Source organism: Trachypithecus francoisi, unplaced genomic scaffold (genome assembly GCF_009764315.1).
Source record: "Trachypithecus francoisi isolate TF-2019V2 unplaced genomic scaffold, Tfra_2.0 Lachesis_group9, whole genome shotgun sequence".
In the NCBI taxonomy this organism is placed as follows: domain Eukaryota; kingdom Metazoa; phylum Chordata; class Mammalia; order Primates; family Cercopithecidae; genus Trachypithecus; species Trachypithecus francoisi.
In genome coordinates, this window is record NW_022681474.1 from 17,430,978 (window position 1) to 17,448,499 (window position 17,522).

Genomic DNA, 17,522 nt, shown 5'->3' on the forward strand with positions numbered 1-17,522 from the left:
TCCTCAGAAATAATACCACACATCTACAGCCATCTGATCTTTGACAAACCTGAGAGAAACAAGAAATGGGGAAAGGATTCCCTATTAATAAATGGTGCTGGGAAAATTGGCTAGCCATAAGTAGAAAGCTGAAACTGGATCCTTTCCTTACCCTTATACGAAAATTAATTCAAGATGGATTAGAGACTTAAATGTTAGACCTAATACCATAAAAACCCTAGAAGAAAATCTAGGTAGTACCATTCAGGACATAGGCATGGGCAAGGACTTCATGTCTAAAACACCAAAAGCAACGGCAGCGCAAATGCAAAAATGACACATGGGATCTAATAAACTAAAGAGCTTTTGCACAGCAAAGAAACTACCATCAGAGTGAACAGGCAACCTACAGAATGGGAGAAAATTTTTACAACCTACTCATCTGACAAAGGCTAATATCCAGAATCTACAAAGAACTCAAACAAATATACAAGAAAAAACAAACAACCCCATCAAAAAGTGGGGAAAGGATATGAACAGATATTTCTCAAAAGAAGACATCCATACAGCCAACAGACACATGAAAAAATGCTCATCATCACTGGCCATCAGAGAAATGCAAATCAAAACCACAATGAGATACCATCTCACACCAGTTAGAATGGCAATCATTAAAAAGTCAGGAAACAACAGGTGTTGGAGAGGATGTGGAGAAATAGGAACACTTTTACACTGTTGGTGGGATTGTAAACTAGTTCAACCATTATGGAAAACAGTATGGCGATTCCTCAAGGATCTAGAACTAGATGTACCATATGACCCAGCCATCCCACTACTGGGTATATACCCAAAGGATTATAAATTACTCTATTACAAAGACACATGCACACGTATGTTTATTGCGGCACTATTCACAATAGCAAAGACTTGGAATCAACCCAAATGTCCATCTGTGACAGACTGGATTAAGAAAATGTGGCACATATACACCATGGAATACTATGCAGCCATCAAAAAGGATGAGTTGCGTCCTTTGTAGGGACATGGATGCAGCTGGAAACCATCATTCTTAGCAAACTATCACAAGAAGAGAAACCAAACACCGCATGTTCTCACTCATAGGTGGGAACTGAACAATGAGATCACTTGGACTCGGGAAGGGGAACATCACACACTGGGCCTATCAGGGGAGGGGGGAGGAGGGAGGGATTGCATTGGGGAGTTATACATGATATAAACGTTATGCACATGTACCCTAGAACTTAAAGTATAATAAAAAATAAATTAATAAATTTAAAAAAAATAAATAAATAAATTAAAAAAAAAAAAAAAAAGAAAGCACTTTATGGCTTCTCTATGTGTATCCAAATTGCCAGTGCCACTCCTCTTATGCTTAGGGCCATGAGGAAGTAAATTAAGGGTGACTTGACAACAAGCACTGTGATTCCATGACAGTGAATCTCATCACAGAGACGGCTACTAAGTGAGCTGCAGGAAGGGATGCTGGCAAAGGGAGGAGTCGCATCCAGGGTGGGATAGGGTGTGATGGTCCCAGATTTCATCACGTTACTCAGAAGGGCATGAAATTTAAAACTCAGGCATTGCTTCTGGAATTTTCCATTGAATATTTTCAAACTGAGGAAGAGTAACTACAACTGCAGAAAGCAAAATCACAGATAAGGGGGTGATGTGGTTTGGGTGTATCCCCACCCAAATCTCATATTTAATTGTTGGGAGCAAGCCCCCAAAATCTGGCCATAAACTGGCCCCAAAACTGGCCATAAACAAAATCTCTGTAGCACTATAACATGTTCTTAATGGCCCTAACGCCCAAGCTGGAAGGTTGTGGGGTTTACGGGAATGAGGGCAAGGAACACCTGGCCTGCCCAGGGCGGAAAACCGCTTAAAGGCATTCTTAAGCCACAAACAATAGCATGAGTGATCTGTGTCTTAAGGGCGTGTTCCTGCTGCAATTAATTCAGTCCATCCCTTGTTTCCCTTAAGGGATACTTTTAGTTAATTTGATATCTATAGAAACAATGCTAATAACTGGTTTGCTGTTAATAAATATGTGGGTAAATCTCTGTTTGGGGCTCTCAGCTCTGAAGGCTGTGAGACCCCTGATTCCCCACTTCACACCTCTATATTTCTGTGTGTGTGTCTTTAATTCCTCTAGCGTCGCTGGGTTAGGGTCTCCCAGACCGAGCTGGTCTCGACATTGAATTGTAGTTCCCATAATCCCCACGTGTTATGGGAAGGACCCGGCAGGAAGTAACTGAATCATGGGAGTGGTTACCCTCATGCTGTACTCGTGACAGTGAGTGAGTTCTCTTTTATAAAGGGCTTTCACCCCCTCACTCTCATTCTTCTCTCTCCTGCCACCCTGTGAAGAAGGGTGCATTTGCTTTCCCTTCTGCCATGAGTGTAAGTTTCCTGAGGTCTCTCCAGCCATGCAGAACTGTGAGTCAAGTAAACCTCTTTCCTTTAAAAATTACCTAGTCTAACGCACATCCTTATAGCAGCACGAGAACTGACTAATACAGGACTAATATACTGCTATATTTGCATTTTTGTAAATATTTATAAACAGGAAAATGTATACACGAATATACCAAGGCATGGCGTTTTTGCTTAGTGATTCATTCTAATGTTCTACATTAAAAATGTGGTTTTGCGTAAAGAACTTTTTAAAAACTTCATTTGGAAACTGAAACAAGCACTCTGCTTTCGCTGGTTCTTTTTTTAGTTTTCTTAAAATGTTAATAAGTACCCCTAAAGTAGTGAAGAGCAAGTATCCCCCTGCCCTCCCAAAAAAAGAGACACTAAAGGAAAAACCTGTGGGAATTTCTTATATTAACTGAATCCTCATCCTTCTCTGGGAAGGTACCGTATGAGCTGGAACACTGAGGAAACACAGCCATGGGAATAAGAAGTCCCGATTTCCCTGGGGCATGTGAGTTTAAGCCAGGAACAGAAGCGCACTAAACAAAACAGAAACTGTAAAGGTGACGTCCCAATTCAGCCCTTGAGTCCAACCAGATTTTTTCCTAAGGCTGGGAAAGCATGACAGGCCACTAACTTACTCAAAGCACCCAAAAAAGCCACCATCAAGGGCAGATTGGGCATAGGCTGCAGCACTGGGGTACAGGTGGGCTGAAGTGGGTACCTCCCGCCAGCACTTTCACCCAGGAGATTCCATGGGCCATGTCACTTCTCACAGGAACCTGGCTTCATGGAACTCCAAATGATGGTGATGCTGGGGGCAGAGGCTCCAGAGAAAGGGGTGCTGATATGTATGAGGCTACAGGTAAGGCAGTCAGAAAAGAGATGATTGCCGGGCGCGGTGGCTCAAGCCTGTAATCCCAGCACTTTGGGAGGCCGAGACGGGCGGATCACGAGGTCAGGAGATCGAGACCATCCTGGCTAACACGGTGAAACCCCGTCTCTATTAAAAATAGAAAAAACTAGCCGGGCGAGGTGGCGGGCGCCTGTAGTCCCAGCTACTCCGGAGGCTGAGGCAGGAGAATGGCGTAAAACCCGGGAGGCGGAGCTTGCAGTGAGCTGAGATCCGGCCACTGCACTCCAGCCCGGCGAAAGAGCAAGACTCCGTCTCAAAAAAAAAAAAAAAAAAAGAAAAGAGATGATTAAGCCATGAAAGAAGCAAAAAAAGAAAAAAAACTTGTTACTAATTACACTGACGCTATAAAATAAAAGAAGTCCTTTAAGGGACTAGAGAGAATAGAGTTCCTAATTATTGATTTGCAATATTCTTTAAGCAAAGAAATGTATGATTTTTTAAAAATTAATTCACTGACCCGTTACACAGGTGAATTTTGGCTCCAAAGGTGTTCAGGCTGGCAATCAATCTATGACTTGTAAAGAAAAAGACCTTGAGACATTATCAAATTACTCTTATCGAGAGTCCATGAGACTGCAGTTTGGTGAAAAGCAACAGATTTACAGTCAGATAGACTAAAAAGTTAATTTGAATTTGAGTTATGGCCTGGATAAGTTATTAAAACTGATAAGCCTCAGTGTCTTCATTTGTTATTGTAATGAGTCAACCAGGGAAAATATATAAGGCCGGGCATGGTGGCTCACGCTTGTAGACCCAGCACTTTGGGAGGCCGAAGGAGGGCGGATCACTTGAGGTCAGGAGTTCAAGATCAGCCTGGCCAACATGGCGAAAACCCATCTCGACTAAAAACACAAAAGTTAGCTGGACATGGTGGCGGGCACCTGTAATCCCAGCTACTTGGGAGGCTGAGGCAGAAGAATCCCCTGAACCCAGGAGGCAGAGGTTGCAGTGAGCCAAGATCATGCCACTGCACTCCAGCCTGGGTGACAGACTGATACTCTGTCTCAAAAAAAAAAAGAAAAAGAAAAAGAAAAATGCATAAGCATATGCCAAGAGCTCAAAAAAATTAATTATCATTTAAAAATGTGGGGCCCTATACAGCCAAACAAAACTAAAAACTCTACAGCCAAAGTCCTCTCAATGAGAAGTAGAAAAAGAAAAGTCTTCACCTATTATTAATGCATATAAAATAAAGACAATTTGAAATACATTTGTCAATGGGAATTAAGAGCTATTGGAATCCATTCCGCAAATCTTTAGCAAGTTACAAACACGGGCAAGGTACCAGATATCCCAAGGACTGGGGACTGAAAGTGCTGTCTCCACGCACACAGTCTACCTGTGAGTAGACAGGCAGACACATGCTGTGTTCTGTAGACACGTCTGAGGTGTGTCTAGGCTCAGGCTGCTATTATAGACTATGATAGACTAATTACTTAAAGAACAGACATTTATTTCTTGCAGTTCTGGAGGCTCGAAGTCCACCAAGATCAGGGTGCCAGCAGGGTCAGGTTTTTGGTGAGGGCCTCATTCTTGGCAGAGGAACAATATGCTGGACTCTTAATCACTTTATAAGCACACACTGATCCCATCATGGGGGCTCCACCCTTGTGAGCTATTTACCACCCAAAGGTGCCACCTCCAGACACCATCACGATGGGAATTTAGGCTTCAACATATGAATTGGGAGGGACATACAATTCAGTCCCAGCAAGATACCAGCATTGCTCATTATGTTCTTCCCTGAAAACTCCCTTTGCCCACAGGTCTCACCAAAGGTGTGGCCCTCAGTGACCATGTTGTACCACACAATACCCTCCTACTCCTCCCTTTCCATTCTCCACCACAGTGGACTGGATCATGCCTGGATAATCCCTTTCTTGGCCAGAAACCAGTGAGATGCTTTCTGGAGAATCTGAACTAAGGAACAGATGCTTGGGGCAGTCTAGTTGACAGAGAGGGAGACAGAGAGGGAGAGAGCTTAGAAAGGCAAATGCACCTTGGGTACTTGACTTTCTGATGTCTAATTCTAATAAAGTCCAGCCATACTTTATTTTCAGATAACCTATTGTATATTTCAATAAAACTTTTGTTAGTTTGTGTGTTTGTGTGTTTGTTTGTTTTTTTTTGAGACAGAGTCTCACTCTGTCGCCCAGGCTCACTGCAGTACAGTGGTGCAATCTTGGCTCACTGCAGTGTGTGCTTATAAAGAGATCTCCATCTCCATCTCCCAGGTTCAAGCAGTTCTGCCTCAGCCTCCCGAGTAGCTAGGATTACAGGTGCCTGCCATCACGCCGGACTAATTTTTGTATTTTCAGTAGAGACGGGGTTTTACCACGTAGTCCGGGCTGCTCTAGAACTTCTGAACTCAGGTGATTCACCCGCCCTGGCCTCCCAAAGTGCGGGAATTACAGGCGTGAGCCACTGCACCCAGCAAAATAAAACCTTTTACTTGAGTTGGTTGGTAGATGCTACACACACACTAAGCAACAGACACAAAGACCCAGATTCCCCATTTGTGATTGTGGACAAGGCACTCACCTCTTGGAGTCACAGCTTGGCTCAGGAGAACGAGGGTCTGCCCGAGCGGAGGGCTGGGGAAATAAAGTGATAGCAACTGGGAAAGATGTCATGGGACGGATACACTCACTAAGAGGTAGAGGGCCTCTGGCAGGGGTCAGCGCCTTCGGTCATAGTGACTGCGGAAGGCTTCATGAAAGAAAGGACATTTGGGCTGACCTTGAATTTAGAGAAGAGGAGAAGAAAGATCAGGAGACACTCTCAGAAGCAGAGGAAGCCATGACCCACAGAAACCCGTGACCTCTTGGTGAACAAGATGTCTGACACTGAATTCAAAGTTGTTTTCTGCGCTACTCTATAATCAGACCTCCCTCCCTCCCCATGAGCCAAAAATGCTTCAGCAAACGCTGTACACAATAGCTGGATTTTAGTGATTCCTGGGAGGAGGGTGGTGAGAGACACAGAACTGAAGATAACCATGTTCCACCCAAGGTCAAACGTTGAACAAAAAGAGCACACTAAGGACACACAGGCACAAGGAGCCCAGTGATGGGGTAAATTGGCTGCAGTGTGGGTATGCTTGAGGACCATGAAAATTTAAGACCCCAAGAAACTCCCATGAACATGTATCAGCTCGGGCCATTTTGTTTAGGCAGTAAAGGAAAGGTGCCAGTCTCGATGGCTCACGCCTGTAATCCCAGCACTTTGGGAGGCTGGGGTGGGGAGATCACCCTGAGGTCAGGAGTTCAAGACCAGCCCAGCCAACATGGTGAAACCCCATCTCTACTAAAAATACAAAAATTAGCTGGGCGTGGTAGTGCATGCCTGTAACCCTGGCTACTCGGAAGGCTGAGGCAGGAGAATTGCTTGAATGCAGGAGGTAGAGGTTGCAGTGAGCCAAGATCATGACACTGCACTCCGGCCTGGGCAACAGAGTGAGACTCCGTCTCAAAAAAATAAAAAATAAAAATAAAATTAAATTTAAAAAAAGGAAAGGCGATCCCAGCATGTCAAAGGACATGGAAACCCTTTGGTCATAGAACAGGGAAAAAAAAGGCAGAAGCTTCTAGACTGAAAACAAGTTAAAACAGACAAAAAGAATAAGGTTACCTAGAAAAGAAAGAGAAGCAGAGAAAACAGCATCTGGTCAGGTGCTGTGGCTCACACCTGTAGTCCCAGCACTTTGGGGAACCGAGGCGGTTGGATCACCTGAGGTCGAGGTACGGAGTTCGAGACCAGCCTGGCCTGGGTGACAGAGCAAGACTCTGCCTCAAAAATCAAAAACAAAACAAAGAAAACAACATCTGTACCAGTAAATGCTGGAAGATATTAAACCAACGTTTATGGAGTTTCAAGGAAAACGATTGTTATCATAGCGTCACATGCACACCCAGGCTATGCATTATGTGGGAGGGGAAAAGAATGGCATTTTGAGACACGCAAGAACTCAAAATATATCATCCACACACTCTAAGAAAAAAATCATATGAGAACGCTCTTAAAGAAAAAAGAGAGGATGTGTTTTATTTTTTACTTTTATTTTTTTGAGACAGAGTCTTGCTCTGTCGCCCAGCCTGGAGTGCAATGGTGCGCTCTCGACTCACTGCAACCTCCACCTCCCAGGTTCAAGCCATTCTCCTGCCTGCCTCAGCCTCCTGAGTAGCTGGGATTACATGCGCCCGCCACCACACCTGGCTAACTTTTTTTTTGTATTTTTAGTATTGATGGAGTTTCATCTTGTTGTCCAGGCTGGTCTCGAACTCCTGACCTCAGGTGATCCGCCCACCTCGGCCTCCCAAAGTGTGGGATTACAGGCATGAGCCACCACGCCTGGCCAGGAGGATGTGTTTTATAAGGAACAATGGAAACCCATAAAAACAGTAAAGCTGTCAGGAAAGTCTAAAACGTTTTTGTTAACAGGGATGTGAAACATCATGTAATAGTTAAGAAAAAAGTCTCTAGTGACACAAGGGCAAAAATAAAATAATTACAATTCTAGGTTATTTCAGTAAAACCTGGGAAATGAGAAGAAGTCAAAATATCCCACCCGTTTTTTCTTGTGAGATGGTAGAATATTTTAAATAGTGGTTAATTCTTTGATATGGATAAAGAAATACGGATGAAAACATGCTTGTTCAAAATGTACAGATCGCCAGGCACGGTGGCTCACACCTGTAGTCCCAGCACTTTGGGAGACCAAGGCGGGTGAATTGCTTGAGCTCAGGAGTTCAAGACCAGCCTAGACAACATAGTGAGACCCTGTCTCTACAAAAATACAAAAATTAGCCAGGTGTGGTGGCACGTGCCTGTAGTCCTAGCTACTTGAGAGGCTAAGGTGGGAGGATCACTTGAGTCCAGAAGGTCAAGGCTGTAGTGAGCTGAGATTGTGCCACTGCACTCCAGCCCAGGCGACAGAGTGAGACCTTGTCTCAAAAAAAAAAAAAAAAAAAGCGTCAGATAATCCACAGAAGAAAAAAAGAACGACAACTAGACATAGTCTGCCAAAGACAGGAAATAAAATACAGAAATTTTTGAGTACCAAGAAAGCTTACAAACAAAATTCAAAGACTGAATATGATCTCAGCTGTCCAATATGATAGCCACTAGTCACATGGGGCTATTTAAATTTAAATTAATTCAAGTAAAATAAAAACATTCAGCTCTTCAGTCACACTTGTCACATGCAAGTGCTCCATGTGTTGATGACTGTCCAACTGGATTACTATCGCCCCAGAAAGTTCCAGCAGACAACAGTAACAGTAAAAGATACACGGTAACAAATGCACCAAGTACGGTAAGATCCCAGTGATGCTAAACACACACACATATTAAAAACTGAGTTCATTAAACTGTCAGTGGTGACCTCTCTGGGAAATAAGGTGACCAGGGGCTTTCATTCTACGTTATATACCTTGTTTGATATATATATATTTGATTTATATAGTTCTATGCATTTGATATATCTCTATTTGATATTTATATACCTCTATATATTTGATATTTATATACTTATATATTTGATATCTATATATGTGATATATATAAATATATACGTGTAAGATATATATATATATGTATATTTTTAGACAGAGTCTCATCCTGTTGCCTAGGCTGGAATACAGTAGTGCGATCACAGCTCTCTGGGCTGAAGCAATTCTCCCATCTCAGCCTCCCATGTAGCTGGAACTATACGCAAATACCACCATGTCCAGCTCATTTTTTAGTTTGTAGAGATAGGGTCTTGCTATGTTGCCCAGGTTGATCTTGAACTCTTGGCCTCAAGCGATCCTCCGCCTTGGCTTCCCAAAGAACTGGGACGACAGGCATGAGCCACCACACCTGGCCCTATCATTTGATTTTTGAATAAGCATATTTTTTAAAAGTCATTAACATGTTTTCAAATGAAACAATTTCTTGAACTTGAAGTAGTACTTGGTTCTGTTAAAATAAAGTGATTTTAACTAGTATAGATGTATAGCATACATTCGTGCTAATAAAGATGGCAAAGTATGTGTCCTATATTTAGACAACCCTGGAAAAAGTTTGTTCTGGGCCAAAGGGTGATATCACCTATTCAGATGCAAGTCTTAGCAGATACTTGACCATTTCAAACTGCAGTTCTTGATTTGAGGAAGTCCCTCAGGCGAAGACTGTTGCTAATCCATTTTTCCATTTAGATTTATACAGTTGACAACAGATCAAATTTCAGAAACGGCAGCTTTGAGTTATCCCTACATTTTCCATAAGAAAAATCTATTGCAAGTCATAGTATGTTTCTGCGTTTTCCCACTGATACCACACAGCTGACAAAGGGGAAGTTCCCAACTCGATTTCAACAACAGACAGGTAAAGTCAGATACAACAACATAGTACCCAAAGAAGAACTTCCTTTTTTTTTAACCCCCCTAAATTGGGGATGGTAGAAGATAGGTTATGTTCTTTGTTAAAAGAATTCCAAAGTTTTCATCTTTGTCCAATACCAGGTCTTCAATCTTTCTAAGAAAAAGAACTCTTAAAAACATATTGGGCCGGGCGCGGTGGCTCAAGCCTGTAATCCCAGCACTTTGGGAGGCCGAGACGGGCGGATCACGAGGTCAGGAGATCGAGACCATCCTGGCTAGCACGGTGAAACCCCGCCTCTACTAAAAAAATACAAAAAATTAGCCGGGCGAGATGGCGGGCGCCTGTAGTCCCAGCTACTCGGGAGGCTGAGGCAGGAGAATGGCGTAAACCCGGGAGGCGGAGCTTGCAGTGAGCTGAGATCCGGCCACTTCACTCCAGCCTGTGCGACAGAGCGAGACTCCGTCTCAAAAAAAACAAAACAAAACAAAACAAAACAAAAAAAACATATTGGCCGGGCGCGGTGGCTCAGGCCTGTAATCCCAGCACTTTGGGAGGCCGAGACGGGCGGATCACGAGGTCAGGAGATCAAGACCATCCTGGCTAACACGGTGAAACCCCGTCTCTACTAAAAAATACAAAAAAACTAGCCGGGCGAGGTGGCGGGCGCCTGTAGTCCCAGCTACTCGGGAGGCTGAGGCAGGAGAATGGCGTGAACCCGAAAGGCGGAGCTTGCAGTGAGCTGAGATCCCCGCACTGCACTCCAGCCTGAGCGACAGAGCGAGACTCCGTCTCAAAAAAAAAAAAAAAAAACAAAACAAAACAAAACAAAACAAAAAAACATATTGGCCGGGCGCGGTGGCTCAGGCCTGTAATCCCAGCACTTTGGGAGGCCGAGACGGGCGGATCACGAGGTCAGGAGATCAAGACCATCCTGGCTAACACGGTGAAACCCCGTCTCTACTAAAAAATACAAAAAAACTAGCCGGGCGAGGTGGGGGCGCCTGTAGTCCCAGCTACTCGGGAGGCTGAGGCAGGAGAATGGCGTGAACCCGAAAGGCGGAGCTTGCAGTGAGCTGAGATCCCCGCACTGCACTCCAGCCTGAGCGACAGAGCGAGACTCCGTCTCAAAAAAAAAAAAAAAAAACAAAACAAAACAAAACAAAACAAAAAACATATTGGCCGGGCGCGGTGGCTCAGGCCTGTAATCCCAGCACTTTGGGAGGCCGAGACGGGCGGATCACGAGGTCAGGAGATCAAGACCATCCTGGCTAACACGGTGAAACCCCGTCTCTACTAAAAAATACAAAAAAACTAGCCGGGCGAGGTGGCGGGCGCCTGTAGTCCCAGCTACTCGGGAGGCTGAGGCAGGAGAATGGCGTGAACCCGAAAGGCGGAGCTTGCAGTGAGCTGAGATCCCCGCACTGCACTCCAGCCTGAGCGACAGAGCGAGACTCCGTCTCAAAAAAAAACAAAAAAACAAAAAACATATTAACCCTTAAATACTAAAACTATTTCATGTCTACCCCAGGGACTAATTTAGTCATGTATCTGACAACAAAGACACACTTATCTATGTTTATTTTGGTTCCTATATAAATCTTCTTAGTAGCTGCTTCCAGTGAATATTGAGGGAAAAGCTCTCTTAATGGAAAGCTATGAGAAACATCTATTTTTCCAGGACGTATATGCACTCTGTAAGTCAATGTTGGTAAAGCAAGGGGGAAGAGATTTGGTTTTGTTACCAAAGTTCAACACGAATTTTATTTGACTCCATCTCCAACAATGGACAATAACATTAGCTCAGCAAGAGATCAAGATCAATACCAAATGTATTTCATAAACGGAGAAGCCCGACATCAAAAAGACAGCGAGAAGAAGACAGTGGGTTCCAAACGATTCTTCAACAATTTGCCCTGTCCTCAATGTCCCCAAAGTCCGTCAGAAGAAAGTAACAGAAGGCAAGAACACAGCAAAATGAGGGAAGTATTAAAGATCCTTGAGCATCTTAACCTCAGATCCAACCGTGAAAGCTCCCAGGAAATTCATCCTCCAGGCCAGGTGCCATGGCCTGTAATCCCAGCACTTCAGGAGGCCAAGGCAGGGGCATCACCTGAGGTCAGGAGTTCAAGACCAGCCTGACCAACATGGTAAAAACCCATCTCTACTAAAAATACAAAATTAGCCGGGTGTGGTGGCGCACGCCTGTAATCTCAGCACTTTGGGAGGCGGAGGCTGGGGGATAACCTGAGGTCAGGAGTTTGAGAACAGCCTGACCAACATGGTAAAACACCATCTCTACTAAAAACACAAAATTAGCTGGGTGTGGTGATGCACGCCTGTAATCCCAGCTACTCGGGAGGCTGAGGCAGGAGAACCGCTTGAACCCAGGAGGTGGAGGTTGCAGTGCACCAAGATTGCACCATTGCACTCCAGCCTGGGCGACAAGAGCAAAACTCCATCTCAAAAAAAAAAAAAAATCCTCCACGTCACCTCTTTCGTACCACTGCCACCCACAGCAGAACAGAAATCTTCAGTAATCTGGACTATTTCTAATAATTCATATAGCTGAACTGAGGTTTTTATCTATGTAGAAAGTCTTTCAAGGCTCCTTCAAGCTCTGTATAAAGACCTACTCCCTAATTCTAATTGCAATCATGTGTTAAAGCAAGTTATATAAAGATCTCTTTAGGTAATCCTCTATTAGCCTGATTCTAATTGCCGCATATTGTTTGAAAATAATAAAATTATACTTGTCTGAATATAGTCTCATTAAAACTGACAATCCCTCCTTCCCCCATGTTCTTTGTAATTCATGAAATTTTTATCGTGGTTTGTTACGTTCATGCTTGGGTGGACCAAAAAGTTAAAGAGTACATTTAACTCTTTACACTGGCTCACACCTGTAATCCCAGCACTTCGAGAGGCCAACGCAGGCAGATCACCTGAGGTCAGAAGTTCCAGACCAGCCTGACCAACATGGTGAAACCCCATCTCTACTAAAAATACAAAAATTAGCTGGGCGTGGTGGCACGCGCCTGTAATCCCAGCTACTTAGGAGGCTGAGACAGGAGAATTGCTTGAATCCAGGAGGCAGAGGTTGTAGTGAACCGAGATTGCACCACTCCAGTCTGGGTGACAGAGCAAGACTCCGTCAAAAAAAAAAGAGTACATTTTCCATGAAAAACAAGACATAAAGACAGTGAGACAAGTATTTTATAACAGTTACACCACTGCTTTTAATTAAACATAAAACATCTGATGTTTCATTCATGGACTCTTAGCATTATTTATAAAATGAAATACCCTGTTTAGTCCATGAAGAAAATTCCATGAAAATAAAATAAAAGCATATGCAGTTTTACATATTTACATACTTACATTCTGGAACACAAGAAGACTCTAATTGGGTATTTTCCTTTTATTTGAGGCTCTAGTTTCAATTTAGTATGTCTAAAACGACTAGTAAATACATTATACTGAGTGGTGGGGTAAATGAATTCTTTCAGGCCACAAGGGTACTATTCAGTAAATTACCGCTCTGCACTGGCCGCTGCCTGGTGGCCTCAAATTGACAAACTGCCTTTAAAAGGTGAAACATGTTCTTACTGATTCATCCAAAGGCTCATTATTTGTTATTTATTTAAACTGATGGGAATGAAGAGGCCAAGGACAGAAAAAGAGTCTTTCAAATTTTAACATTTACAAACTTGAGCTATTTAAAGAAAACCTAGGTTTCGGCCGGGCGCGGTGGCTCAAGCCTGTAATCCCAGCACTTTGGGAGGCCGAGACGGGCGGATCACGAGGTCAGGAGATCGAGACCATCCTGGCTAATACGGTGAAACCCCCGTCTCTACTTAAAAATACAAAAAACTAGCCGGGCGACGAGGCGGGCGCCTGTAGTCCCAGCTACTCGGGAGGCTGAGGCAGGAGAATGGCGTAAACCCGGGAGGCGGAGCTTGTAGTGAGCTGAGATGCGGCCACTGCACTCCAGCCTGGGTGGCAGAGCAAGACTCCGTCTCAAAAAGAAAAAAAAAGAAAACCTAGGTTTCTACTGCGATATCATCAGTACATGAGCCAAATAAAACACATTTACTCCCCCAAATTTGGCACACATTGTCTAAATTCAAATCCAAACAGGCAATCCAAGGAGAACAGTCATTTGGAGTTTTCCTAATCTCCTTACATTTAAATAGAGTACAATACATCCATTATGTTAATCTTTTCCCACTAGAAGCTATTAACATGGTATCTGCTCTTGGTTTAAACATTTCAGTACACGGGGCATCTCTAAATTTTGATAAACTTTCTAATATATAATGAATGTGCTGATATACAAAACTGAAAACTTCTGAAGGCAGCAGAGATGCCTCTGGGTGCTACTCTGGGAACTTTAGCTGCTTGAAAGGTGTCAGGGGACAGGCTCAGATCAATGGGCACACAGATGAGGAATTCTTTGTACCAGGGACATTCTCAACAGTGTAGGCAAAGAAGTCCTAATCAAGCCCCCCAACCCAGAGTATCAATCAAAGGAGGAACAATAAACAGGAATTACAGCAGAGAAGATAAAAATCCAGGGTCTCTCCAGAAAGACAATACAGGTTAATCCCTCAGCTTGCATCTGCACCTGGGCCCATTTCTGGCACTAGAACTACCGTTTCAAAAACATATTTGTATTTAGCTATCTATCACAAGCACGTTTCTATCCCTGCATAAACAGAGTTCAGGTTCAGATTTCTGCGCAATTTCCTTTCCTCTCTTTAAAAAAAAAAAATTCTAGACTCGAACATTCGATACTTGCAGCCGCCACTGAAGTATTCACGGCAAAAATAAAAACAACTTGCAAATGGGAGATGCACATAGTCGGCTTTTCTTTTCCTTGATTTCTTGTTAATATTTTATAATGAATTAGAGGTCAGTAAAAAGTCCCTTTCTTTAATAAATCTTAAAGTAAACAAGTAGAATGCAAATGATTTACACTTTCAATGATCAATCATTTCAAGAATCTCTCTATGAACTGTGTGTAAAGCATCTGTGACTCAGGCCTCCCTATCATGTTTTTTAAGCTGACCCACTTCTCCATCACTTACCATGGTTCGAAAAATCTCACTTCTAAGGGTGTAGCAAGAACGCTCTGTGCCAGCGCATAGTTTGAATCAAATAGGGTAAAAGGGTAACGCAAACAGCACTTTTAAAAGGACACCAGTTTTTATGTAAAATGACCCACTGCCTCTAAAAAGAGAGCATCAACAACGACCTTCACCTGAAGCAATCCTTTTCTCCAACAGAAGCGCAAATCAAGTCTGTAGGGTTCCGGGGCAAAGGCAAAGGATTAAGAAACCCAATCAAGTGTGAAAATGCTTGGGGCATCGAGTTTTGGAGATCAAATGCCAGCTTTGCAAACCGGATGCGGCCAGGTTAGCGAGAGCCCGGCTCAGGGGATCGGCCCTGCTCTGAAAAGCTCTAGGGACACGCGAGGCGGTGCAAAGCCCAGTATCCCCAGCAGGGGCCGGGCCCGGGACACCCTCGGCGCCAGAACTTTGCGCAGTTCGCCGCCTGCAGCCCCGACACCACCAGGGGCAACTCCATGCCGCTCCACCCACGTCTTTGCCCATTCTTTTTGGGTGGCGGCCGTGGAGAGGGGGTCTGAAGGGACTTAACAAGGATGGCAGGGGGCAGAGGAGGGCGACCTCCTACCCCAGGCTACGGCCGTCACAAAGGGCAGGGCGTCGCAAAAGGCAGGGTGTCACGCCTCTCCTCGGCGCCCACCGGAGCCACCCGCGGGCGAAGGCAACACGCGCCTCCTGGGCCAGGCCGCCGGCGGGGATGGGCGAGGCCGGCCGGTGGCGCACGGCAGGTGACAGTAGCGTCGCCGGTCCCCGCCCGGGCCCCAGCCTCCCCGCCCACCCCGGGCCTCGCCTCCCCGCGCACTGTCCTCTCCCGCGAGCCGCGCGCCCCGGACCTCACCATGGCTCCGCGCCGCGGAGAAACCATCGCGGGGCGGAGCGGCCGAAGAGCCCGCATTCCTGGGAGCCAGCCCCCGAGCGAGAGACCCTGGCGCGCGCGGTCCCCGCCCTGTAGCTCCTGGTGCGCCCGCGCGCCGCCCCTACCCTTTGGCGTGCTCCATCTCCTCCTCATTGTCTCCGTCTATCCCGCACGTGTCCTGGTCGTCCAGTTCCAGGCTCTGCTGGCTGGCCGCAGACTCGCTGTCCTCCGCCATCGCGGCGGCGCTGGCTGGGGAGGCGGCGCTCGGGGCCGGGCCGGCGCGGCGGGGCGGGCGCGGCCGCAGCTCCCTCTAGTGCCGCCCGCCGTACTACTTGGAGTCGGAGCCCTGGCGCTGCGCCCCGCCCCGCCCCGCCCCGCCGGCCCCGCCGGCCCCGCCGGCCCCGCCGGCCCCGCCCTGCCCCACGGGCTTCAATCCCGCTCTTGAACCCCGCCCACCTCTTCGTCCCTCCCCTCAAGCCCCGCCTCTCCCCGTCCTGCCTGCTTCAATCCAGCTCTCTAACCCCGCCCACCCCTGAGGGCCCTCCCCTCCAGCCCCGCCTCTCCCCGCCCGGCTGGCCTCAATCACGCCCCGCCCCTCCCAGCTGGCCCCGCCCTACCCCGCCCCGCCCCGTCAGCTCCAACCCTGCCCAGTATGGCCAGCCCTGCGCAGGGCGAGTCCTGTATATCCAGGCCTGCGCGGTGCCTCTGCCTGGGGCTGGGCTCTCAAGGCTGCAAACCTGCAGACTTGACATCCTGAGTGGCGGCATTTTTGGAACATAGGCCATGCGATTTTACTTCCGGACGACTTAGGGAGCGCTCTCAACCCGTGCAGGGGTTTTTCCCACTCAGGAGTAGGCACTCAGGGCTGAGGCTTTCCAGAAGCTCTTCCCGCCCCTCCACATACATGTTAACAATCCATTTCGCATCTATCCATCTAATACATTATAAAATCAAATTCAAAGTCAAAATAGAATTTCAAACCCTCCCACCGCCCTGTCCCAACCAGGCTTGCAGCACTAAAACTCTTGACACAGAAATTCTTGAGCTACCCGTGCTTTTCCTGGACACTACGGACGGCTCAGACCAGAATAGACATCTTGAGGGACATGGGGACGTGTCCCCGATGCTGGGGAACTGGACAGTTTCAGGTAGGCCACCCTGGCTTTCCCAAAGTCAAGGTTATGACCTAGATTTCCAAGCGAACGCGCACGGCCCTCTGCGCTGAAATCGTCCTCTCTCTCAGAAGAGGGAAGGGAGGCACTCTGTAGTATTGCCAAACAGAAGGCCGAGGAAGTTCAGCCTTTTTTATTTGCTATTGCATTCTGTACAGAGCAGCCCTGGCCTTTGCTTTGCTGAGATGATCTTGTTCAAAGGTGCTGCCAGGCCACCAGAAGTCTCTGCGGTGGTTTTGCAAAGATAGTCGTCAGAACCCGCTCAGTGAGGAAAATGAGACTTTAAAGAGCCTGAATTTTTTGGTGTGGGTCCTTTATTTGCAGAAGATACTAGGAGCATTCCATGGCTTTTTTCCCCAAGGGAGACTAAGTTTTTAAAACGCAATGAGCTAGAAGTATCAAAAGATGAAAATTGCAGAGCGATTTCAAAGTCCATCAGCTGTTTGGCGTTGACATAACTAAAATTCTGTAAGAAGGGCAAATGGGGCCAAAACATAAAAGGAAATACACTATTGCCTTTAACAATTGCAACTCTTTGTGAGGCAAAATGTCATATGTCACCTCTGTGAAACTTTAGGATAAAAGCAAATACATATGAGTGAGGTTCCTGCAGCTCATCTCTACGAACACGGGTTGTTGGAGAACCCGTAGCACGGTCGGGTAACCAA

At 45.9% G+C, this 17,522-nt stretch overlaps 1 protein-coding gene across 2 annotated transcripts in view; it reads right to left on the minus strand.

The window, feature by feature from the left end:
- The window catches only part of NMT2 (N-myristoyltransferase 2), a 59,457-nt gene extending 43,411 nt beyond the window's left edge, over window positions 1-16,046 (minus strand). The window contains exon 1 of one of the 2 annotated variants that reach the window (XM_033208452.1): window positions 15,808-16,046. In XM_033208452.1, the coding sequence (XP_033064343.1) occupies window positions 15,808-15,917 (110 nt within the window). In that variant the 5' untranslated portion in view covers window positions 15,918-16,046. The remainder of the gene's footprint in view (window positions 1-15,807) is intronic. The other variant, XM_033208453.1, reaches the window with a different exon arrangement.
- Window positions 16,047-17,522: the final 1,476 nt, after the last annotated feature.